Raw genomic sequence first — 25,697 nt, 5'->3', positions numbered from 1 at the left:
AAAGTTGCCCCACAGTGGCTTCTTCCCAGCCAGGGGTGTGGTCACGTCTCAGCCCTTGTTGCCAGAATGGTCTCAACTCAGTTTGGTTTCCCCTGCCATGTCCACCGCCTGCCCAGACCTTTCGACTGATGCTGAGTCTGTGCTCACGCAAGACGTGGGCAAGCAGATGAGCCAGAGATTGTTCATTTGGTGTTAGAAGCCTTTCCCCTGTGGAGGCAGTGGCCTTCCCCTGACGGAGACTGCCATCCTGTCACCTTCCTGTGCTGACCGATCTGTCCCAGTTTGGGGGACTTTTCCATAACCAGGTCTTGGAAGTCAAGTGGCTTCTCATTCAAAGGTTTCTCCTCATGAAAAAGAGACTGTTCCAGAAGGTTAGAAACAGGCTTTTTCTGCGAGCCTCAGCCAGCCCAGGAGGTGGAGGTAGAGAGGGAAGGAGGCCCATAAATGCGAGATTAGGAGGGGGAGATACTGCTGTTGATCCTTTCCAAAGCACCTGCCGAGCACCGCCATCCTTCTGGCCCAGCTTCTCCAAGCTCTTGAGACGTTGGGTTAATGATAGTTGAGTTTTTTTGAGATAGGAGCTAGCGGTGAGGGTGCATAGATTTTTCTTTTTCTCCCCTCAATTAGCATGGGTTCAGGGCTAACAACAACAAAAAATCCCATTTTCACATCTTATTTATTGAATACCCAATATGTGTCATGAATGAGGAATGTGGGCCCTGGGAACAGAGCAGTGACCAAAATCCAGCCCTTGCCCTGGAGTTGCTCACATTCTGGTCGGGGAGGTGGATAATAATATGCAGAGGTGTGTACTATAAGGCTAAGCTCAGAAGCTCACCGAAGCTTGCAGGAGCAGAGAGCTGGCACCCGACCAGCCCAAGGGGCTCAGAAAATGCTACAAGGAGGTGATATCGGAGTGGAACTCTGAAGAATCCGCAGGAGTTACATGGGTAAAGCTGTGTGACCTTGGGCAACTTAACTAACTTCTCGGAGCCTCAGTGTTTTTAAGTGGTTGTTAGAACCGCGCAGGGTTTGGGTAAAGACTGAGTGAGACTGTGTGTGAGAGGCTTAGCACAAAGCCTGGCGCCCAGTGAGCGTTCCGCCTATGGGAGCTGGTTGTGCCTGAGGAGGAGGACGGTGATGAAGAATCCACCAGTAACTCTGGGAACCAAACAGGGGGCTTCAGAGGGAAGGGGGGTGGGGGATGGGCTAGGCCGGTGGTGGGTATTAAGGAGGGCACGTGTTGTAATGAGCACTGGGTGTTATACGCAAACAATGAATCATGGAGCACTACAGCAAAAACTAATGATGTACTGTATGCTGACTAAAAAAAAAAAAAAAAAATACATGTAAACTAATGGGGAAAAAAAAAAGAATCCACCAGTAGGAAGAGAAAGGTGAAGGTGAGACTGGAGGTCAGGGAGGAGGCAGAGTACTCCCGATGGCCCCCACATTCACCCCCGTCCGAGACAGGCTCACAGACAATTTGGGGTAAGGACTGAAGCATTGGTCATTTTGACGGGAAATTCAAAATGCAAACCAGTGTCTCCCATATGGTCTTGATCGTCTTTGAAATCTGTGAGGGGGTCCCCATCGACCCCCACGTAGCAGGATCACAAATGCAACGATGGGTTTGTCCCAAGAAAACAAACCTCAGCTCACCTATGTGTATTGTCTTCTCCCTCCATCCCTTCCTCCCTCCCTCCTCACTCCCTTCCCTCCCTCCCTCTCTTCCTTTTAATTCCTTTAATCAGGTCGTTCTCCAAGAAGAGAAGGCACAGGTAAGAATCTTTTCGCCTCTGGCTGCTTGCTTCTCTTTCCTGCTTTCGTAAGAAGGTTTTAGGCAGCTTCTGGGGTGTGCTCTTGGGCACGCCCCCTTCATCTTCCTAGGCCTCAGGTTCCTCCAAGATGAAGGCCTTGGGCTGGTTTCCCTGAGAGTTCCCAGCCAGCTTTTGACTTTGGCTGCTCCTCGACCAGCCCCCGCCAATGCCCCTCCCTGGAAAGTCTCACTACCCTGGTCAGAGTCCATTCTTTTTGGCCCTCGTTGAAATCCTGGATTGGGGCATGTTGGGAAACCTCAGCCCCGCCCCCCCCCCCCAATCCCGCCAAAGCCTCCCCAGATCCTACTAGCCAGGGGACAGAAGCCCAGTCCGACTACTCTGGAAACACTAAGTGAGCACAAATAGAGCTGTCGCCCACAGGGTCCTCGCTATATTGGATCCTGCGCTGAGCCCCTACTCTGTGCGTGTGTGTTGAATCTCCGCTGATCTCCCTCATAACCTGGTACAGTGGATATGTGTTTATTATCCCCATTTTACAGATGAAGAAACTGAGATTCAGGCAGGAGATGTGACAGGCGTGTCCACAGACACAGGTGGCAGTCAAAATTCAAGCCCAGATCCGGCAGACAGAGGATCGGGACACCCTACTGTGGCGCCTTAAGTAACAGCCACATCCAGAGCAGTTGGCAGAATGCAGAGTCCTTCTGTTTATCTAGTTACCAGGTAGAGAGCACTTACCAATGGCATCTACCCCCTCAGCCCAGCAGCCTGAGCAGTGGCCCCACTGCACGGTCAAGGAAACCAGGTCTTCCAGAGGACAGGTAACTTGCCTCGTGTCACGCAGCGGCTAAGAGGCAGAGCTGGGGTGTGAACTTGGATCTCTCAATGAGGTCCCGGGCTCCGCCATTGCCCAGGCGGAGTCTCAAATGTGCAGAGAAACCGCACAGCCAACGTCAAGGTGCCATTGCAGTTGGACAAGGTGGATGAGGGGTCCCCCTCCTCCAGGACCTAGGCCTGTCATGCATTCTTGGTGACCCTCTGAAGCCAATACTACCAAATAGCATTCACTCTCTGGGGCCTGTCGTTGGTAATGCTGGGACCCCGACTCATCACTGTCCATTGGACCCATGCCCCAACCCTCTGACTTAAAAAAACAAAAACAAAAACCGGATAGTTAAATATCCATGGGCAGAACGTTTCTGCACCTGCCAAGCTTCGTGAAGCCTCAGAGTATCTCCCTGCATATTCCATTCTTTTCTCTTACAAACTGACTGAACATTAGTCAACAGCAACTCTGGGGATCCACGGTCTGGGGCCACATCCCAGCTCCCCTGTGTGACCCTGGCCAAGCTGCTCATTCTAGCTGAGGCTCAGTTTCCACATCTGTAAAATAACTACCTGTTAAACAAGCCTCTCCCCATAGGTTGCAGGGAGAATAAAGTAAGCTTGCTGACAAAAAGTATCTAGCAGGGTGGTCACTTCTAAGAAGTCCTCGGAAAGTGGCAGGTATCACCTTCATTTACCACTGTGCTTATTAAGCTGCCAAAGCTGGCCGTGGCCCCCAGTGCACCCCATTCTCAGTCCGTGTGTGGGTCCACGTCTGTAGCTGCACCTGCTGGGTGCAAAGTCAGCATCTCTGGTCTTGGAAATGATTAGCGTCTGTTCCCAGTGTGCCCAGATCTGGTGGCCACTGTGTGTTAAGCATTTTAACGACTTCTTTTTATCTGTAACTGGAATTTTGCATCTTTCAATTAATTGGCCATTTCTCCTTTAGCTCCTCCAGCCCAAAAAGCAAAAGGAGGGATGAGAAGAGGCACAAAAAACAGTAAGTAGAGACCACCTGGAACATTCTCTTCAGTTTGGGGAGGTGGGGAGCCTGGCCTCTTAACAGCTGGAGTGTTGGAGTTGCCAAATAGGGAGAGGGAGAAGGGAGTGGGCGAGAGGAGCAGAGGCAGGGAGAGGCAGAACCGTGCAACGAACCGCAGTTGTGGGTCTGGTATGTGAGAGTATGCGATGTGTGTGTGCATGACCGTGAACATCGTGCATCTGTGTGCTTGGCGGGCACCGTGTGTATATTTTCCTGAAGGATGTCTAGGTGTAGCGTGCACCTTGTTTGTAGATCTCCGTACATTCTTCCATCCTGCAGACACCTGTGTGACCGTGGGTACGCCCATGTGCAGTAGGGGTCGTGGGTGTGGTATGTGTGTGTTCACACGAGTGCATCCTGTAGGCTCCTGCTTATGTGTGCATGGAGGTGCTAATTTTCTGCACGCTGCGTGTGCGCTGCTTACTTATCTGTGGGCATTGCGCATCGGGAGGGTGGGTGCGGGCTGGCTTTTCCCCGTGCACACAGGAGTGCCGTGAGTGGTGATGGGGGCATGATCACGTACGAGCGCAGGCGTGAGTGTGCATGTGAGTCTGAGCCTTGGCTGCTGGGGCTTCCGTCATGGAGATGGCAGTGAAGCTCCTACCCCTGGTCTCGGGGCCCCAGCTGGTTCATGGTTTATGGCTGGTAGTAGAAATTCAAATCAGCTAGTGCTGCCTACAGAGTTCAGTTCCCAGACAAATTAAAAGTAAATGCAGTTACAACCCACCTACTTTATACCCTGCAAATGTTAGTGCATGTGTTTTCCAATCAACTCATATTTTATCTCCCGCCAAGAAGCTTCTAAAGTGAGGATCAAAGGCAATAGGATGAAAGGCGGTTGGCTGTTGGGGAGGGAAAAGAGGAGGCAGGGATGCAGAGGGAGGGCACCCGCTTTGCTGCCCAAAGGGTCACTTCATCCAAGGTCAGTGCAAAGGAGGACATTTGAGCCACCCCACGGGGGGCCTGGGGAATGCTCCAGAAGGAAGCAGTAGAGCTTGAATTAATTAGTTCAGGGAACAACTTCCCGATCATCAAGCTTGTTCAGTGAGTCAAAAGGCAATTATTGGTCATATGTATTGAGTGTGTGTTCACGCTAAGTGCAGACAGAGTTCATATGCCGAGACCTCTGCATCACTGATCCAGTGGGGCTGCGGTATAGACAGAGCCAGGGGATCGACTCAGACCCGGAGAACATGGGCAGGATGGAGGGAGGCGGGCAGGCGGATCACCACTGACGCAGAGACTGCCTACTCGAGGGCAGCAAGCTGGCCACCCTCCCCAGTGCCAAGAGCTGGAGGAGTCCCAGAAATGGCTCGGTACGCAAGCCAAAAGACAAGAGTCAGGGGAGGGAAAAGCAAGGAAAACAAGGCACCGCTATAGGATAAAGGATGGTTCTTCTGGCCAAGTCCCGGGGTCAGGGCCGCTTCTAAAACAGGGATCACTCCTGGGATTCAACATCCCTTCATAAGGCCCTAGCACATGGCAGGCCCTGGGCTTGGCCCAAGGGCAGAGATGAGCCAGATATTCTTCTGGACTCCAGGAGCTCACAGTTCCCAGCGGAACACAGAAGCAGACACGGGACAGGTCACAGAGCAGCGGGGACCAAGGGGAGCCCAGAGCGCCTTGGCCGCGAGCAGGGGCATCCTACAGGCGGAAGTGTCTAGACGGAGGGTAGGGATGGAGGTAACCATTCCAGGCTGCAGGTTAGGCAAGTGGTTTAAACTCGGTGCCTCAGTTTCTTCATTTGGGAAATAAGAGAACCTACTTCATAGGTTGCTGAGAGGAAGAGATGGGTCCATTTAAGAAAAATACTTAGGCTGTGGTGCCTGGCGGGCAGTATGTGTTAGATACGGGCTACCTGTCACCATCACCGTCACAAGGACATCGTGAACTGGGACATAAGCGAGCCAGAATACGAGCCATTCAAACTTGCTTGAGTCCGCCCAGCCAGGGCAGGAGAGGTCACGCAAGGAACCTAGAGCGTTTTGCAGGGGCTGACTCCTCGGGGTGCTTGGGGTTCAAGAGGAGAGTGCAGATTTGATGTGAGGGCAATGGGAAGAAGGTTGCAAGCAGGGAAGGAGTATGGTCTGATGATCACAATAAGAATCCCTGAGTCCTTTGTTGGGATAAGCAGGCTGCCTCCCAATAGAGCCCTCTCTAACTCCCACTGGCTTCCCACCTTGACCCAAACCACTGACATTCCTTGTACCTCCTCAGTGACCACTGCCTCTGCTGCTACTACTTCTGAGTCCTTTATTTATCATTTAGGGGGAATTGAAGTAATCTGTAATAATACTGTTATTAGCGGTAGTGGTAGTTGTTTTTAATTGTGGTTAGAATTTTTGTTGGCCAGTGATGTTTATAACTCTGAAAGTAGGCTTTTGACTCTAAGTGAAGAATCCAGACTTAATTTTCCAGGTCTGAGGTTATAAATTGGCAGCCCAAAGGCCTCATTTACTCTGCAAATGTGTTTTCTTCTCCCCCAGTGTCTTTACAAAAAAAAAAAAAAAAAATCCATTTAAAAGAAAAATATTAAAAAATTTTTTAAAAACATTAAAAAAATCTGTATTTCTACATTCACTTGAAAAATTAGAAGATCCAGCAGCACACCAATATTCTGGAGGCCCACAGCCACTTCTTTCTTTAGCTCTCGCCTGACTGACTCACACATTGTGGTAGCTGAGATTGAGACTCCTGCTTTCAGGGGGAGAGAGGTGACTCGTGGAGGTGACACTCCTGTCCACGTGTACTCTGCATCAGGGCTGCCTCGGCAGGGTGGGAGTCTGAGTCACCCAGGCCGGCTCCTCCAGAGGAAACCTTGCCATTTACTCGTGCTCTGTACGGCAGGCTGGAGCCCCCAAACACCCAGGGGAAGAGCTGGGGTGATGCGGGGTGGGGGGCAGATAGGGGGAGATGCCTAACTCTGGAGGGCCAGTGACTTGGATGCAAAAAGATGGTGTGTGTCACAAGATTAAAATCTCTCTCTCCCCCATCCCCTTCTCCCCCTCTTCCTTGCTTCCCGTCACCCCCTCCAAGATCACGAAGCCGGCCCCGAAAATCTCATCGTCACCGTCATCACCATTATCCTTCACGATCCCAGAGCTCCGAGTCCCGCTCCTCAAGCTGTGAGAGCAGGTAACCCCTTCAACCTGGGGGAGTCTCCCCACCCAGCCACTGCCCCGGGGGGCAGCCCCTACCTGGCTCTGTCAGCAACCCCTGTAGAGAAAAGGAACTAGTCGCCTCCATGTCTAGGAACAACAGTAGTGGTGTGTGTACACGTGTGCTTCCTCGTGCCCACCCCTGCCGTCACCACCATGCCGGGCCCTCTCCCTGGATCAATGACACGATCCCCTCTACCGCCCTATGAAGTAGCTACTGTTGCTCTGCCCCATTGTACAGATGAGGACACTGAGGCACAGGGAGGTTAAGGACCTTGTTCGTCGCGTAGTTACTAAGTGACAGAGCTAGGACTGAACTGGGGAGTCTGGCTCTGGACTTGGCCCTCTCACTAAGGATTGCTCTAAGCACAGAGAGGCTGAGCAACCTATGAAAGGCCACACAGCACTAAGTACCGAGTTCTGAGGCCCTTCCAAGTCCGGTTTCTCCTAACCTGGACCCGCTCTGGGCTGACACATAAGCTGTGCCAGTCGGAGAAGGCAGAGGAGCGCTCTCTCGTGGGCAAGAAGAACAAGAACAAAGAGTGGGACTTCGTGGGTGCTGGTGTTTGAAACCGTTGCTGTCCAGCAAACTCACTAAGGCCAGCTTCCAGATGTCAGAGGCTGCTTTATCCTTCCTCACGTGTGTCCCACACACCTGGCTACGAGTTCATGTCGCCCAAGGAGATTTAAAAATGCCACTGTCCTGGTCCCACCGCATCCCAGTTAAACCAGTGTCTGGAGGAAGGAGGAGGAGAGGGGACATATTTGTTGAAGTCCTACTTGGTGCTACAGTTTCAAATACATTTTCTCTCTTGATCATCCCAAGAACACGATGAGCTAGCCCGGGGCTGCCCTTTGCAGTCACCTGGGAAAATTTCTAAAATACCGATTCCTGGATGCTACTCTCCAGGCGTTCTGATGTCGTTCAGATGAGGCGGGGCTGGGGCGGCAAGATTTTTAAATCTTCGCCCGTGATGCCAGTGTGGAGCCAAGCATGAGAAGCATCTGAGGAAGAGGAAAACGTCCCTGCCGCGTGCTGCTATCACCCGTAGGCCTCGGTGTTCCCACTGGAGACCAACAGCTGTAAGGAGCGTTGGCATCAGGCAAGGTTGCTCTGTGACCCTAAGTGATCAAGACAGAAACAAGACCCCGCGGTAGTCAGGTCAGAGCCCTGATGACACACGAACTTCGTCCAAAACACACAAGTGATCCAGCGTCTGTCTGTTCTGGCCGACACGAGGGGCTGCTGTTTTCTTACCAGCTGGAGCTTTGGCCTTGGCCTAGGCTCCAATGAGAGTCTCACCTCCACTTAATGCCAGTATCCAATCCAGACAAAGCCCCAGTTCCTTACAGGTTCCTTAAAGTCACCTGCCACCCGCCCGTAATCGGCTCGTTCCAACACTCTCCTACGGAGACGTTCCCCACTTCTGTGGCGCGCGCTACCTCGCTGCAAGGAGCCGGACACACGCTGATTCGGCCACAGGCGTGCTGCCGCCGCCCTTTGTCTGGAGGGTATCGGCTCACTGAGCTCAGCTGCACTACTGATGTCGTCAAACTGAGAAAACTGCATCATGGTGAGCAAAGGCCTCTGAGCAAGGTCACAGCGACTGGGGGAGCTGGGACAGAGCCCTTGACCTCTGGCCTAGGCTGAATCAGCAGCTCAGCCCCGCTGGCCTGGGTCAGAGGATGGTGCAGAGAGCTTGCTGCCCCCTGTCCTGCCCTCTGCCTTACCGCTTAGGGAGATGGCTCCCACAGCAGAGCCCAGCCTCAGTCCCCTTCTTATGTCACCTCTTCTGGGGCTGTTGCTGCTTGAGCTCCCCAGCACCAGATGGGCTGACAGATACTCCAGGGGGCATCGAAGCAACCTGAGAGCTGGCCTTGGGGCCACACACTCAGTAAAAATGATCTGGAGGCCCCAGACCACAGAGGGACATTCCACAGCATGACCAAGAGGCATCGATCGCTCCTGGGGCAGAAAACCCTGCCCCGGTCCTGGTTCTTCCATTCGCAAGCTGTGTGACTTCGGGCGGGTCCCCAAATAGCTCTGAGCCTCAGCATCCTCCTCTGTAAAAGGGGAAATACCTGCCTTGTTTGTGTTGGGTCTTCAAGTTTGGAGAGAGGACTGAGAACTGCCCCAAGAGGGGATCGCATGTCGATGGAGTGTTATCTTTGTTACTCCTGTGGCCCAGAGCTAACAGGCCAGCAGAGTCTAAAATCTACCCTTTCTGAAAAGTCAGAGATTGCTTTGCTTTCCGCTGCAGGCAGGGCAGCCCAGGGTCTGACAAGCTTACAGAAGTCCTCCTTGTTATTTCTGTCAGCTACTCTTTTTTCAAAAGTTTTGGGTGACAGTCACTAGGATGCATCTATTTTACAGATTTGGCGAAGTCACATATGCAAAGACATACAGATAGGCGCCATCATATTTATAGACAAACACAGATGGACGCACCCAGACATACAGTCACTTACAAACATACCGACAGACAGTCGTGCACACCCAGGACATTAAACCAAATCAGGCTGGGACATTTTCTGTCTTCCCAGCTGCATTCCCAGCCCCCCAAACAGAGTCAGGTACATGTATAAACATTTGTCGAATGAACAAATGAGAGAAGGAGCGAATGAGTGAAGGAGCAGGTGGGGTGGGGGTGCGGATGGAGGGATGGATGGAAGCGCGTGTCATCTATATAGCATAACCCAGACACATTCTACAGCCCTCCGATCCTACGGGCCCTGCAGCCACCCCTCTGCCACACTCCCCTTCTGAAGACCCTCTGGTCTCTCTCCCGGTCCCCCAGGCACCGCGGCAGGTCCCCCGAGGAAGGGCGGAAGTCCCGCCGAAGGCACTCCCGCCGCTGCTCCAGGACCCTCGGCAAGGCCAGCCCCGAGGCCCGCTCCAGCCCCCCACCCAGCCAGCCCCTCCAGATGCTCAGCCTCCTGTCGGCCAGGGGTGTAGTAAGTATTCCACACGGCTTCCTCGGCCAGTCTTGGCTGTGACACTCGGGGGGAGGTGGAGGCCCGAGTTCAGGGCAGTGTACGGCACATTTTAACTCAGTTTGGGGCAAACACCCCACTGGGTTCAGACCTCCTTACTGATTAACCAAGTGGTCATTCGCCAGCCTTTGGCAGCACTCAGTTGGGGGGAGGAAGTAAAGCTAAAGTACCCAGGCCTGCTTTCGGGGGAGCATTGAAAAGTACACGCTGGTCTCCAGAGTGACATCTGCAGGAATGCATGTGTGAGACCCTGTAGGAGGTTTCTTTGGGGAGGAAGGAAGAGAGGGGGTCTTTGAGGTAGCCGAGGCATTCCAGCTTTTCAGTGCAGTCTGCATCTGTGATGCCAGCTAGCCTGCAGCATTGATTAGCGGTCAGGATCTGAATTCACCTATATAAACACGGCCTTGAATGAATGTATATGAGAATTCTCCTTCAAGGAGCTCGTAGCGCTTGATCTGTGTCCTCTCATGCGTCCACACAAGGTGTCAGGGCATCGAGGGCATGGCTGCTCTCCCTGGTCCCTTCCACAGATGGGACAGAAAAACCAAGGCTCAGAGAGGTTACAAATCCGATTTAGCAATCCAGCATTGAATGGAATCGTGTGACGCTCCCTTCGGTCCACAAGAAGGAGCTGGAATGTGACTTCAGACAGTCTGACGCCAGGAAGGTTCCTGAGCAAGGGGTTTAGGGTTGGAGCGGAACTCAAGTCCTAGCTTTGCTTCTCCCTGGTTGTGTGGCTTTGGGAAGTCACTTCCCTTCTTTGAAACTCAGTGGTCTCATTGGTAGACTTGAAATAATACCACTTTCACATGGGATTGGTGGGGACATCCAATAAGAAAGTATGTGAAGGCCTTTTGTTGATGCTAAGGGACAGATACACAAACGGGAGGAGACACAACATTGACGTAGCCTACAGTGGCAGCTGGAAGGGACCTGTCCCCTCTAGCTATGAGTGAATCTGAAAATTTCAGGTGAGGTGAAAGTGAGGAGACGCCCGGGGTGCTTGCAGGAAGGTCAAGGTAGGGAAGGCGATGATAAACACTAGTTGGGCCTAGTTGACACAAGTTATCACCTGCAGTGCATTCTGGGAAACTCTTCTTTACCAGTCAAGGCACCCTGTGCCACCAAGGTCTCATTTTGCCCCAATCCTCTGCCTAGCTGGAACCATCCACAATGTTCCCAGGCCCCCTCTTTGTAGAGGTATCTTGTGGTTACTGAATATTTTGCAGATGGAAAACGCCCACCTGCATTTGCCCCTCCGCTGATGTTCCTGTAAAAGGTCTTCCCAGCATGGCAGAGTGTCTGGAGGCCTGGGTGGGAGTCTTGGCTTGGCTGGACAATTCCTTCTACCCCTCCCAGACTCAACTTCCTCACCTGGAAAATGGGCATGACAACCTCATTTGTCTCCCAAAGTTAGAAATCAATCCAATATAAAAGCTATAAGAGGTAGAAGAAGTGAGTCAAAAGCACCCAGTCTTTCCGGTCCTGGTATTTGTGGTGGCCTTTTAGGTGGCCCCCACTGACTCTCACAAAAAAGTGCCATTGGGAGCAGCTGGCTTGTTTAATCACCTGCCTGGGATGGTTTCCGGAACAGGCTGCGTCTCTCAAGATGTTACAAAAGGCTGGATAGTCCCACCAAAAAAAAAAAAAAAAAAAAAAAAAAAAATTGTGGTGTCCTCCCACACCAGCTGGTGAGGAACCAGACTGGCTGTTGGTTCTTGAAGCCTCAGTGCCTCCCATGGGCCCAACCCATGTCAGAAGAGCTGAAAGCTCATCCTTACCTAGAAGGGACAGGCCTTAAGAGCTCACCTGTCTCAGTGCCCTGATTCCAAGAAGAGAGATTGAGAAGCTGAGACTCAGAGAAGAGAAATGACTTCCATGGACTATGGCAAGTCCGAGTTGTTCAAAACACAGGGCTGTGATGATGCCGTCAAATCCTGGCTCTGAGCTGCAAAGAGTTACTTAAACCTTTATGAGTCCCTGTTACCTCATCTGTTTTAAAAAAAAAAAAAATCTAGAGAATAAGTCTCTTCTTTAAAAACGTGGACAAAAGCAAAATAATATTGTAAACGGCTGAGCCCGGTGCTTGGTACAGGGGAAGGACTCAGCAAATATCTGTGCATGTTACAACTTAGCATCCCGGATGCTGGCTCTACACTTACCAACCGTGGGACCCTGAGTAAGTTCCATAAACTTTCTGTGCCTCAGTTTTCTCTAAATCTGCAAGACAAGAGACCTGCCTCCCAGGAGGTATGGTATGGAGATTCAGTGACTTCATGTAGGTAAGGGTTTTAGACTGCAGCAGACAAGTGGGGAAATGCTGCTTCATGGTCGTTGCTAATAAGAGTAGTGGCAGCAGTGAGAGTAACCATGGAAATAGCAACGGGGCAGCGACAATAGTTAGCAGCACTGGTAATAGCAGGAGTGGTCGTAGTAATAATAGTACGGCTCCAGGCCGAGGCTAGTCTGTGTGTGACTTGGGACCAGCGCCAGCCCCCCCCCCCCCACCGCCCCAGCTTCCTCTGCTTTCAGCTTCTGCCGTCCTGTATAGCGGCTGCAGCCCTAATGGCTTGCCCCACCCCACTCATGGTTGCCTGACTTCTGGGGGCACCAGATACCCCCAGGTCTAGCCATCCGAGTGCCCTCCACACTAGACCCTTTCTCTTCTTCTCTCCTGCAAAAGGCGGAGATGGACAAAGGTGCCAGGTTGGACCCCAGGTTTTCTGAGAGTCCTGGCCCAGGATCTTCCCCTGTGCCAAGCAGTGGGCTCAACAGCAGAGTCACTGCCCCCGAAGAATCCATCCAATCACTCAGAAACATCAAGGGTCAGCTCCACCATGGCTCTCAGGACCCAGGGAATATAGAACAGTCTGCGCCTCTAAAAGACAACAAACAGCAATCGACGCAGAGAGGCTGATGGGGTGTAAGGCGGCAGGCAGGGAAGGGACACCATGGTTAGCACCAGGTGAGGGCAGGGAAGGCAACAACTGAGAAACTAGTGGTGAGCAAGAATCAGCCAAAGGAAGCAGGAAACGAAGACTGGAGTCGGGGATGGAGGCAGAGTTCCAGAGCAAGAGTTGGGGTTCTGGGGATAAGCAGGAGCCTGAGTGTGGAGGGTCTTCTACGCCCTGGTTCCCGCCACACTCTGCTGTAGGTATTTTCAATGCACGGCTCTTCAAAAAATCAAGGACAGCACATTACATCAAGGGGTGTATTTGCATATATGAATATGCAAATCGGGGTTGTGTCTTATTGAAATCCTAGTTGGTGAGCTAAAGATAACCTGAAGCCCTCTTGCTCAGTCAGAGCCCAAATCCAAATGGAGGGTCCCAAGGAGATGATTTAGGGACCCTTCACAGCCTCATTCATGTTCTTTATCTCCACTCAACCATCTCTGTTCAAGGCACCGGGGAGACAGAGATGAATAAAACGCTCTTCCTGAACTCCGGAGCTCAGTCTGATAGTCAACAGAAGGCTGCACTACAGTGAGATAAGTGTTGTAATTAGGGCTGCAATTGAGTCCGTGAGCACCAGTTCCTCCTCAGTTGTCGAATATTTAAAAATGTGCGCACTCGATTAATAGACCCTGTCGCCACCCCATCTCCAACTCACCAAAGCCACCCCCTCCCTCCCCTGGTACCTCGGGACCTCCTCACAATTCAGCAACTAGAGAGTGATATCTGACAGCTGTCAGTACCACGGCCAGCTACCTTCAGATGAGGCAATGTCCACACCCCGCCAGTTGCTGAATATCCACTGTCAACCCTGGTGGTGATGGAAGTAAGTACAACGTGGACTAAGCCCACAGAGAAAGGGCAAGACAACGCTGTCTTGGTGCCTGAGAGGGCTTTACGAATAAGGGAACATTTGAGCTGGGCTTGGAAGGATGGGTTCACCAAATTGAGATGACTGATGAATAAAGGGAGGGGGAGATACCTCTCTGTACCAGGCACTTCTGCTAGAACAAAACTGAAGTAACATTAGAGACTATCGCATACTTGATACAGTTGTTGCCGCCATTTGATCCACAAAGCAGTTCTTTGAGATAGATGCAATTATTACCACCATTTTCAGACAGAAAAATAGGCTCACAGAGCTGAAGTGACTTCGGTAGGTGGCCCAGTTGGGAGGAAGGGAAGCTGGTATGAATCGTGGCTTGTGTCTCAGAAGCTTACTCTGATAGCCAGAGGACTGACTGGATGACAGAGAGGTTGGTGGAACCCAGGTTTGGCCAAGCCCTTTCCCTGTTGGCATGGGGCTCTCTGTCAAGTCTGCTCTCACTAGAGAAGGAATCTGGAAGAGGGCTGATGACGATGGAAGCTAGACCAAGGGGAAGCACAGGCTCCTTTTCTTCTCCTTCTGCCCACAACTTGGGCCAATAGTATTCTTTGCCAACAAAAAGCTGCAGATGCAATGACAAGAAGAGGAAGGAGGAGGAGGAGAAGGGGAGAAGAAGAGAAAGAAGAGGAATAAGAAAGAGAAGAAGAGGAGGAGGAACAAGAAGGGGAGCCAAAAGAACGTGGGGTCCATAAAAGTGGGCCTCATGAAATCTCTCAACAGGAGGAGGCAGTTAGAGCGCAGTGATGAAGTCATGGGTTTTGGGGCAGATCTGTAGACTCTGGGGTTCTTGATCTTGTCTCCCTGGGCGACCCTGGGTAACAACGACCAATGCCAACTGAGCACCTACTATGTGCCAGGTGCTAGGCTGAATTCTCTACATGCGCCACCTCATCTATTTCTTATAACAGCCAAAAGGTCAGCAAACCCATTCTTTTTTCTGTCTTCCTAATTCGTGTACAAAGGAAGATGAACAACAGGAAGGAAAATAAACTTAATGTCTTTGTGGAACAAAAGGATTTCTTTTTCTTTAAGGAATAACCAGAACCCTCTAGCTAGAAGCTCTGCCATGCAGCTCTATATTCACATGAGAATTTCCAGTCCCCCATATGGCAGGGAGGGGAAAAAAATTTATAGCCATTTCTCTCCATGGGGCCATTTGAAGCTCAGTAAATGGACTTGTTCAGTTTAATTGGAATTCTCTTCTTGATTGTATTTTTGTAACCTATTAGGCCGTGCTGCCTCTTGATCTCAGAATTCAGCTGAAATTAAATTTTGAAGTGTAAGTGAGAGGTTGCCTTTTTTTCCCCGTTCTTGATTAAATAATGATTTGAAACAAAAACAATAAATACCAGTGCCAGCTTCCCTGGAGGGCTGAGAGAGACTCCCAGGGAAATGCCAGGAGTTGGAGTTTGTGGTGGGGGGTTTAATTACTTATTAGAAAAACCCAAGTGTTAACATTGAGTATATTAAGGAACAAGGAGATGAGTCAAGCTTATGAATTCAAGAGAAAAAAAAAAAAAACGGAGCTCCACATTGGAGGGGTCCAAGGGAGTAAAGGGGAAATGTTTGTATGCTTTCTTCCAATGGCCATGAGTTTGTGAAATACAGTTTGTCCTTGGGAAAAAAAAATCTGAGGCTGGCAGTCCTGATCCAGAAGGCCAGAGCTTGTCATAGCTCCAGGGTCTGGATGTGGCTTAATGGCTCTGGTTTCCTGGTTCCTTCCATTGGCAAAAGCCCAAGAGGGATGAAAAGGACCAAGCTGGGAAAGATGGAGCAATGCACTGTCATAGTTCTGGAAGGGAGACATGGAGCATAGAGGAGGCACTGTGTTTGCGGGGCCTTTGGAGCGTCAGGGTGGTGGCACTGAGAACAGAGGGTCACAAACTCAGACATCTGAGGGGCCAGGCAGTTAACAGAAGCAACTGGGGTCGCAGGGGGCTGGGCGCCAGGAAAGCTCAGGCCCCGCCTAAGACAAGCAGCCGCAGTTCTCTCAAGTTGGTTATTAGCGAGCAAGGATGTGGACCCAAGCGTTGTCAGATCTTATTCTTCACCACAAACTAGAAATAGAGCTGTTTATGTGAAACTACCCCATTCTACAATGTTGGCAGTTAATTCAGATTTACTGTCAGGCGGGCTATGTATCTAAGTACATATATACTAAGTGGGCTAAAGAAAACGTAGCTGAAACAGAACATAACTTGGCCTGTTAGTTTTCCAATGGTGATTTGGGGGGCTGAAGCAGACTCTGTTCATTTATATCCCTTCACCCTCTCTGCTTCAGGGCCCATGGCCAACCTCCAGCTTCTGGAAGATGCTCTCTGGTCACCAAAGACCGCTTTGCTTGGTCATATGGCAGTACGGACACACACTACCGAACTGACACCTGGGTGCAGCCTTCACCCTATGAGTGGTGGGGCATGGGTGTATAAATACCCCAGCTCCCTCCTTGGCTGGGTCAGTTCCTCACTGGCTCCCAGAGTGTCCTCCAACTGCCCTCCGTGGTAGCTGGTTTGATAACCCATCTTTCATTGGCTCTTCTTCTCCCTCATCTCATTTCCCCACTCTGCTACGGAAGTTCCTTGTCCTCTCAAACTACTAGCATTCAAATTCCTATCTTGATTTTAAGGATAATCCATGTTAAGACAGATGTTTTGTTTTGTTTTTCACTTGGTAATTAAGTAGATCTTACAGGGGCTCAGTTTTTATGCCAAGTCCCACAGGTAGGCTTTTGTGAAGACAGGAAAAGAAGGACAAGGCTGGTATGGCGGAAGGGGCCAGAGCAGACCGAGATGCCGTCGTTGGCATCTTATGGAAGTACTTGTCTAGGAAGGAGCAGAGACAAGAACACAGAGGTCTCTGTTGTCTGCCTATCGTGAAGGTCTCCTTTTCATTATCATGGCTGTCACACACCCCCAACACACACACACACACACATTCTATCTTTGGCTCCCCTCGATATCTTTCCTCCTCTTTGCGTAGGGTGAATAGAGAGCTCTGGAGAAGGTATAGTCTGAAACGAAGAGGCCATTAAACTATCCAGATTTGTCTAGCCAGAAGGAGCATCTTTTTCTCATTCCTAACCCAGAAGGAGGACCTTTTTAGAATCCAAACTAAGTATAGGCTAACAGACCTGCTATGTGCAAGTGGCCAGCCTCAGCCCATTTTTTAAGCTGACCTCCCAGAGTAGTAGAGGGTGGAAGCAAAGTAAGGAGACCTAGCAGAGCTTGTCTCATCTGTAAGTCTTCTCAGATTCGGAGCTTCTCACCTCAGCCTTGAACTTATGCTGTTGCAAATGTGTAGACAGAGCCTCTGGGTGCTTTCTCTAAGGATGCTGGGTCTGAAGAGGGCCAGGAAGGAGAGGAAGAACACAGGGTATTTCTTCTCTCTGCCACAGGGCTGCACCTAGAACTCAGTTCTAAAGCTTATCTCTTGATCACACAGCCAGCCAGCCCTGAGCTGGTCTCGAGATACCAGCCTTCAGCCAAGAATCCACCTAGTTTTTCAGAACTATTTTGAATATGATGGGGGTCAGTCCCTCCTTTAAAAGCCATCAAATTCCCAAAGTTGGCAGTTACCCAGTTGGACCTCACCAGGGCCTGATCACTCAGCCATCTTCACCATAGAATTAAGTTAGGATGGGCCCAGGCTTCCTAGCTCAGGCAGGTAAGGGGCTATGGAGCAGCTTTGTTCATTTAGCCAGATTTAGTGAGCACTTACTCCGTGCCAGACACTCGTGGTTACTTGGGTACTATACTGAACTGGTCATGTGTGGCCTCTGCCTTCAACAAACTCCCACTCAGATGGAGAGACAGGCAATAAAACAAGCAATTACCCCACTGCGTACCAGTGCTGTGGCACACAGAAGCCACTCATTTTTGAAAGAGTAAATGAATGAAAGATCGAATGAACGAATGAACGAACGAACGATGGAGTGTTGTGCCATCCTGACCTGGGAGATTACAGAAGGCTTTCTAGAGGAGGTGATAATGTAACCTGGAGGATGTATAAATTTAGCCATATGAAATGGACTAACGGGGAAGAGTGGCAGGGGAAATGACAGAGGAAATGGTATGTGCAAATGGCCTGGAGTTGGGAGAGTGAGATGTAGTGACAGAACCAAGAAAATTCTAACAGATCTGCTTAGGCTGTGGGGGCCAGGGTGGGGGTATTTGGAAGAGATGAGGCGTGAAATACTCCGGGTTGTGTTGTAAAGGATATTGTCATACAGGTCAAAGAATTTATATTCATCCAAAGAAATGGGACTTTTAAACAAGCAGGAGATGTTGGTATTTTCAGGCACCAAGGTCAACCCAATGAGAACATTTCAGAGGACCTTTATCTCTGTTTTCTGGAGAGGATGGAAAAGCATGATGCTTGATACAGTTCTCAGTTCTAATTACACAAGTTACATGTGGATAATGGTCACGGTCAGGTGGAGATGTGCTGAAAGTGTCTATGAGCTCAGGGTATAAGGATGAGAAGGTGAACAGGGCAAAGTTCCCTTCTGTATCCACTAGCCTGGAGGGGCCTCACACTCAGGAAATCCTTGCCCGTGGGGACCATGATGGAGCAGGGCAAATGCTTTGAAACTGGTAGTCAGGGCTGGGAACATGTATCTGGGGAGAGGAAGGCCAACCTGGATGCCCCCAGGTAGCAAGTCAGTTAAAATGGATAGATAATGGAAGCCATTCTACTCACAGGCCCCTTCATTAGAGTGATCTCCCAGCCTGGCTCCCTCCAAAAAGGGCTTGCCTGATTCACTTGTGATATACTGGCCACCAAAAATATTCACCATCTCTGAGGCAAAGATTATCTGTGCCCACTTTTGGACCAAGGCCCAGTCCAAGAGCCCATCAGACCCCATGATGCTTTCTCGAATTCCTGACGGAGGCGGCAGAAATACACATGTTGCCACTGAAGTCCCAGAGAGGGAAAAGATACAACATCCATACTGCGGACGGGAAGACAAAAAGAAGGAGCTGAATGGGAACAGAGCCTTTACATTGTTTTTAAAGAAGTCTCACTCAACAAAACTCCACTTGAATAATATTCTTTTGAGGTCCCTTATCCCAAAGCAAAGCTCACCAGATCATCAGGCAGATAAAGTGGGAGCTGGGCTGGGTAGAACTTGGTAAAGCTGGACCATCACCTTGTCTGTGTGCAAAGCCTCATGGGAGAATCTGCAAAAGAAGTTCCGCCTCCCCGGTCCAGAACTGTCATCCTGAGTGGCCAGAGTTTGCTGTTACCCTCGCAGTTCTGGTGCCTCTGCGTCTCACCCTCACGACCAATTGCTGAGAAGGCAGAAATGGTTCTCTAAGAAAGCCCAAAAGTCCCACTCCTTTAGGCCCAAGGTACAAGGAATAAGGGGTGGGAGGGAAGCAGGCTCTTGATGGTGAGGCCTCAGTAATATGCTTGGGGCCCAGGGCAAGAGTAGAGAAGGAGCCCCACTATACTATACGTCTCAATGTTTATAGATCAAGCCAGCAAACATAATCTATTCTCCCGTCTTGGCAAACATATCTTGAAAATGATCTGGAAAGTCAGGTTTGATTTTTAGAATCTCACACCCCTCAGAGTGGCAGGCCACAACATGGCAGTGTGGTGGTGGGGGACGGGGAGACCCTGCCTCAAGGCCCTGGCCCCTCCCTTTCTCCTCCTACCGCTTGCACCAACCCACACATGGGCATCCCACACGTGCACACGGACACCTCGGCCTGAACATGAAGCTCTGTCCAAATGGCCACCCATGGCCCTGAGAGTGTGCGCACCTGAAGCACGGTGTCCCCCCAGGAGAACAGATCCACGGAGGAGCCTGCAGAGACCCTGGAAGAGGGCTCAGAGGCCATTTAAACAGAGAATTCTGGGATCTCAGAGACCCATAAGGTGGTCTCAGGGAAAGTGGTTTCTAGGTAGCGTCCTCCCGGCGCCACAGATTTCTTGCCACATGAGAATGGTTATCGCTGGAGGAGGTCCAGGGCAGGAGTCCCTCTTGCCCATGGCTAAATAAGCACAGTACTGTTGGCAGGGGCTCCGGTGTCATCACAGCTGTGACACTGCTCTGAACATTTAAAGAAAACCATCCACTGTGTTTCTGAATACAGCACTGCCTTCCCAAGGGCTGGCTCAACCTCCGTTCCTCCTTCATCTGTCCCAGATCAGACCCACACGGGACTCTGGGAAGACCTCCCCATTCCCACTCACCCCAAGGCCAAATGTCCAAGCCCCTCCCAACGCCCTTTGTCCCAAGCACACCCTCGCGACCTTGACATCTCGACGGAGGCAAGCTCTAGCCCCCACTGCATTTGCAGCAAGGGTTTTTTGATCCAACTTGGGCACCAAGGGACTGATAAGGTTAGTGTTGATGGCTTGAGGTCCCCTTGCTGAGAAAACCAAACAGAACTGATGCCTCGCCTATTAGGAACACTGAAAAACCAAAACTCAAAGCTCAGGGCCAAGTGTGAGGGTGTGCAGAAAGGTGTGTGTTTTTTCTTGTCATTTTCGACTCTAATGATGGACTCACGTTGCCCGCTCTTCCCTTTCTCTTACACCTTACCTACCTACTAAAGGAGGAGCTCTTGCTTGGTAAGTGGATATAATCCGCAAAGACATGAGAGAATTTATTAGAAGCCACTCGAGAGCCTTAGCTACCTTCTCCAGGGGGAAAAGGACACACACAAATATCTGTAGAGAGCTTTTGTTTTCATTTGTTTTCAGTCAGACTATTTGCCTTCCATTTTTTTTTGTCCCCCTTTCTTTTCCCCTTTAGTTGAAAACTACTAAAATGTCATTTTGTGACCTTGACTTTACAGTTAAAAAAAAAAAACTCTCTTTATTTCATTTCTTTTCCCCATGCGATATTTGTTTAGGGTTCTATTCAGGGAACTTTTTCTTTAAAAAAAAAAAAAGTCAAATTCATAGAGGATTTGGTTGAAGTTTAAAATTTTGGCTTTATCTCTCTTTTTTTTTAAGTTAAAAGATATATGTTTTTCATGCCCATGGTCCCATTTCTTTTCCCCTCCCCCTTCCTTTATTTTTATTATTGTTTTAGGTTAAGGGTGTGACACACCCCCCTTTCAATTGAGTTGTCTCTTTTGTTTGAGTTAATTCATTAGAAATTAAATTTTGTATAATTTCCTTTTTCTTTGGTTTAATCTGGATCGCATGCTTTTTCTCTGCATGATATCTAAATCTTCCAGTTATTCTAGCAGGGGGTAAAAAAAATATCTCCTTTCTGTGGAGTTCTTTCAGGAATTTGTGCTTTTGTTTTTTTGGCGTCTCTCTTTCCTCTTCTCTCTCTCTCTTTCCTTTCGTTACAGTGCATCATGACGGTAAACATTTCTTGGTTATTTAGACACAGCGCACAGGCCCAGCGATCAGCAGTGTCCAACGGGTGTTTTTGCTTTCAGATCACTGGGTCGGGGTCTGCAGCTGACCTCTTTACCAAAACAGCCAGCCCGCTCACCACGTCCCGAGGACGCTCCCAGGAGTATGACTCAGGCAATGACACCTCTTCACCACCCTCCACGCAGATCAGCTCAGCCAGGTCACGGGGTCAAGAGAAGGGGAGCCCCAATGGGGGCCTCACCAAAAGCCGGGAGCTCAACTGTGGCAACACCTCGGATTCAGGGAACTCCTTCACCACCTCCTCACCCCAGAACAAGGGGGCCACTCTGGAGAATCTCTCCCCCACCAGCAGGGGCAGAGAGTCAAGGTCAGTGCACCTGGGCTGGTGGAGGAGCAGAGGAAGGGGGGGATTTTGCCTTAGCTCCACCATCTCCGTCTCTCACCTTAGCCCTGTACCCACCCACTTTCCACCCCTAACCCAGGAGCCTTTGATTTGCGAGAGAGAAAAACCTCAAACTGGCATAATTTTTGGAAAAAAAAAACAAAAACACAAAAAACAAAAAACAAAAAAACAAAACCCAAGGATATCAACTTCAGGTACAGCTGGATCCAGGGACTCAAAAGAACATCATTGAGAATCTCCCTTCCCCATCACATCTCTCATCTCTGCTCCCCTCTCTATTGGCCTCCTTCTCAAGCAGACCCTCCCAAAGCACGGGCACATATGCCAACCATCATTCTATCCATTCAGCCAGCCAGTCAATGGAAGGAGAATGCCCCTTTCCCAAAAATGTCAGCAAAATACCAGGGCAGATTCTCATTGTTTCTGCTTGCCCATCTTGGGTCATTTGCCCACCCTTGGACCAATCACTTTGGCCCAAGAGATGCTGTGCTCTTGGCAAGAATTTGTCACATGCTACCATGAGGGCTAATGATGGTAGGGTTAATAATGACCTCCCACAAAACTTGGGGGAGGTGCGGTTCTCTGAACAAAAAGTCAGGGTACTGATATCAGGAAGATGGAGATGGGCAGGCAAAAACGAGTATCAGTTTTACCAGTAATCTCAGGAGAAAGGCTAACATTAAATTCATTTGAAGTCACTGTCATGTAAAAACATTCAAATGCATTGAAATCTTGTGTCAACACAAAAACCTGCTCCTGGATGTTTGTAGCAGCTTCATTCATACTTGCCCAAACTTGGAATCAACTAAGACATCCTTCAGTAGGTGACTAAACTGCAATACATCCAGACAAGGGAATATTATTCAGTGCTAAAAAGAAATGAGCTATCAAGCCATGAAAAGACATGGAGGAAATTTAAATGAGCGAAAGAAACCAGGCTGAAGGCTACATATGGTATGATTCCAACTCTATGACATTCTGGAAAAGGCAAAACTATGGTGACAGTAAGCACATCAGGGGGTAGAGAGACGCAGAGAGGGCAGGGGGGTAGAGAGGGAGGAATAGGGAGAGCACAGAACCATAGTTTACATTTGTCAAAACCCACTGGGTTCACAAGAGTGACCGCTAATGGAAACCGTGGGCTCTGGGGTGATGATGTGTCTGTGGAGGTTCACTGACGGTAACACATGTATCGCTCTAATGTGCGACGTGGAAGGTGGGGAAGGTGCGGGTGTGGAGAGTACAGAGGGTTCCCATATACCTGCAGTGCACAAGTGCGTGCTTGTGTGTGTGAGTGTGTGTATCTTCACACACTTGCTAGGTGCAGTTTTCCTGCAGGACACCTTCCATGCAGTGGCTTCTGAGCCAGTTGTGAACTCTACTTCATTACCCCCTTACCCTGTCATTCAAGAAATCACAGCAAAATGCTAATCATGGAGGATAATGTCACAATAATAGCTAGCAGAAATTGCTGAGCACTGACTATCATTCATTCCGCTACTTATCCCTCTCCTGGTTATCAGGTACCTCCTAGAAGCCGACCACTCAGCCTGGTGCTGGAGAAATGAAAATGCTCTCCAGGAGCGTATAATAAGGCAGATGCAGGAGGGGTGGAAGAGATTTGCTGGTACATTCTGCCATGCTAACAGTGGGGTCTTCTTCCTTCTGGGGGTGGGAGTCTGCTTTGGTTCAAAGTGGCCAGGCTGTTAGAATGATAAGCAAAGCCTTAGCAGTGACGCAGTTAACAGCTTCTTCAAGGACAGAGCGCCCTTTGTCCCCAATGCACAGCCCTCTTCAGTTCTGGACAAATAGCTTGGCACCCACACATAGCCTCTGGTTTGCCTGCCCTGGGACATCCCCGGCCTCAGTTCACACCCAAGCCTGCCTGGGAGCCAGGGCTGGGTCAGAGCAAATGTCAATGTCTCCGAGAACAGACAGTGATATTCCCAGATAAGACAGGGAGGACAGGTATCTACTTATATACTCCAGGGTAGGAAAAAAAAAAAACAAACCAGAATAGCAATAGTACTAACAACTGATGATAATAATGACTGCGGATATGCGTCGAGCCCTGATCACATGTAGGTGCCATGCCACGTGCGTGCAATGGACGATCTTCCGTAACTCCTCATAGAACCTTTAAGGGAAAAGTATTATCAGAGACCTTTTTTAGCTTGTGGGGAAACTGAGAGTCGGAGTAGTTAAGAAACTCAGGATCATAAGGGCCAGCACCAGGATTCAAACACGGATCTGTCAGAGCACTGAAGCTAAAGTGGCATCGAGCGGTCACCTGCTTCATTTGATCTTTATGGACAGCCAAATTAAATCATTTAGACCCAGCCTTTCATTTTGAAATATAAATGATCTCTAAATTCATGCCTATTTATGTCATGTCAGCAATGAGCAGAGGGCTGAGTGGAAGAGACATCACCAGCTCTAAATCCAGGCAATCTTCAACAGTGAAGGTAGGGGACTGGTGGGGTAACAGGGGCATGGGCTTTGAAACTGGACAGATCAGGGTTTGAGACCCTGGGGGTCTTTGAGGAAGTAACTAACCATTCTCAGTGTTCCCTGTAAATCGGGGAGAATAGTGCCACTTTCCTAGGGTTGTTGGGAGGACCATATAAGATGATGCTTGTGAAGCACCCAGGATATTAAGAGGCTCAAATGTTTATTTCACAATTATTTATTCATGACCTAGGGCAGATGTATCAGGCTCTGTCCAAGAGGTCCTGGCTACAGTAGCCAGAGACAGAAGTCCTCTCCCCAAGTTCAATGACTGGGAGAGGAAGAGACAATTGTAAGACCAAGTGAGTCCTTTTAGGAACAGGGGGTGCATAGAGGCTGGGGGCCGTGGTAATACATTGAGGGTCACCCAACTAGACTCAGGGAGATGTCAAGGAAGGCCTCCCAGAAAAGGTGAGGTCAAACCAAAGCCTGAACCATGAGTAGGTATTGTCAGGTAAGGAGGGGAGGGAAGAGGGTTCCAAGCAGTGGGAACGTAATAAGGCCTGAAGACAGGGAAGGAACAGGGATATTTCAGGAGGAGCAAGTAGTCCATTATGGCTGGAGTTAAGAGAGGAAAGTGCCAAGAGCTGCGACTAGAGGGGTGAGCAGGGGCCGGATCATGATGAGTGTGGAAACCATATTAATGTGATTGAAACTTGACTCTTGGCCCAAACCAAATGAATATGCCCTTACTGAGAACCCAATAGGAGCTTCACGTGGCTTAAGGCAGGGTGGGAACACAGAAGACAGGACCATGGGTGATTCTGAACAAGTCTTCCCTCTTCTTTGAGTCTCAATTCCCCCATCTGCAAAATGGGCTACATCAAGTTTCCCAAACTTAAACCACCTATATGGCCCCTTCTTGATTTTAACCATATCCCTGTACTACTGGCACTCTTACTTTAATAAACTTACTTTTTTATATAAGGCAACTTATACTACTATCTTACATAGAAAATTAATAGTCCTAAATAGAAAGCACCTGCAAAATACATGATTTATATATGAAAATACATAAAGACAGTGTATTTAATTCTAGTTAGCAACAGTTGCCTGCCCAATGCACCAGGTCTGGGAAATTGCCAGTGTTACAGAGATGGTGGAAAACCCACTAGTACCCAACCTAGGGTTTCTCATTAATGTAATCAGAAGAACTGGAAAACACTCAAAGGGAATAAATATCTCTGTGATTTGGTGTTATTTACCATTATGCCCATGCCCACTGACCTAAAATGCTCTGAAGTGCCCCCTGTACAATGTGTCCCCCTCTGTCCCTATTCCTCTGACATCTGTGGCCTAGAAAGTTTCCAGAGGCAGTAAGATGGAAATAGGTGGAAAGGGGCTTCTGAGAGTACCACAGCCTAGGCGAAGGTAGGGAGAGGAGTATCAACTCCAGATGCCTCCAGACCAACAGGCAGGCCATTGCTAACAGGCGTTCTCCCCATGTCTGCAGAGGATTTCAGTCGCCATGTCTGGAATGCGCAGAGGTGAAGAAGTCCAGTTTGGTCCCAGCCACAGCCCGGAGCTCCCCCATGAGAGGGTGCTCCCGCAGCCCCTCCTATGCCAGCACCCGCTCTTCCAGCCACTCCTCCCGATCCCCAAACCCCAGGGCCTCCCCCAGATACTCCCGAAGCCGATCCACCTCCTCTGGAAAAAGGTGAGTTTTGACCTCTATTCTGCAGTGCTTTCTTCCTTAGGGAGCTAGTTATGTAACTGGAGATGTCCTTTGGCCCTAGGGGGAAGGGAGTCAGACAGACTTGAGTTTGAATGCCCACTGTACCCATTCCTATCTGGTGGCCCTG

The 25,697-nt window shown here is 49.7% G+C and overlaps 2 protein-coding genes across 3 annotated transcripts in view; both read left to right on the top strand.

Moving 5' to 3' along the window:
• Nucleotides 1–9,607, top strand: part of LOC113267025 (serine/arginine repetitive matrix protein 4) — a 237,498-nt gene extending 227,891 nt beyond the window's left edge. The window contains exons 7-9 of the mRNA XM_057305727.1: nucleotides 1,755–1,781; nucleotides 3,556–3,606; nucleotides 6,685–9,607. Of these exons, the coding sequence (XP_057161710.1) occupies nucleotides 1,755–1,781; nucleotides 3,556–3,606; nucleotides 6,685–6,787 (181 nt within the window). The 3' untranslated portion in view covers nucleotides 6,788–9,607. The remainder of the gene's footprint in view (nucleotides 1–1,754; nucleotides 1,782–3,555; nucleotides 3,607–6,684) is intronic.
• Nucleotides 7,989–25,697, top strand: part of SRRM4 (serine/arginine repetitive matrix 4) — a 43,819-nt gene continuing 26,110 nt past the window's right edge. Inside the window, exons 1-4 of one of the 2 annotated variants that reach the window (XM_057306102.1) lie at nucleotides 7,989–8,380; nucleotides 9,605–9,761; nucleotides 21,047–21,351; nucleotides 25,349–25,552. In XM_057306102.1, coding sequence (XP_057162085.1) covers nucleotides 9,732–9,761; nucleotides 21,047–21,351; nucleotides 25,349–25,552 — 539 coding nt within the window. In that variant the 5' untranslated portion in view covers nucleotides 7,989–8,380; nucleotides 9,605–9,731. The other variant, XM_057306101.1, reaches the window with a different exon arrangement.

The sequence above is a fragment of the Ursus arctos genome, unplaced genomic scaffold, assembly GCF_023065955.2.
Source record: "Ursus arctos isolate Adak ecotype North America unplaced genomic scaffold, UrsArc2.0 scaffold_34, whole genome shotgun sequence".
Lineage (NCBI taxonomy): Eukaryota > Metazoa > Chordata > Mammalia > Carnivora > Ursidae > Ursus > Ursus arctos.
This window is presented reverse-complemented; position numbering and strand designations above follow the sequence as displayed.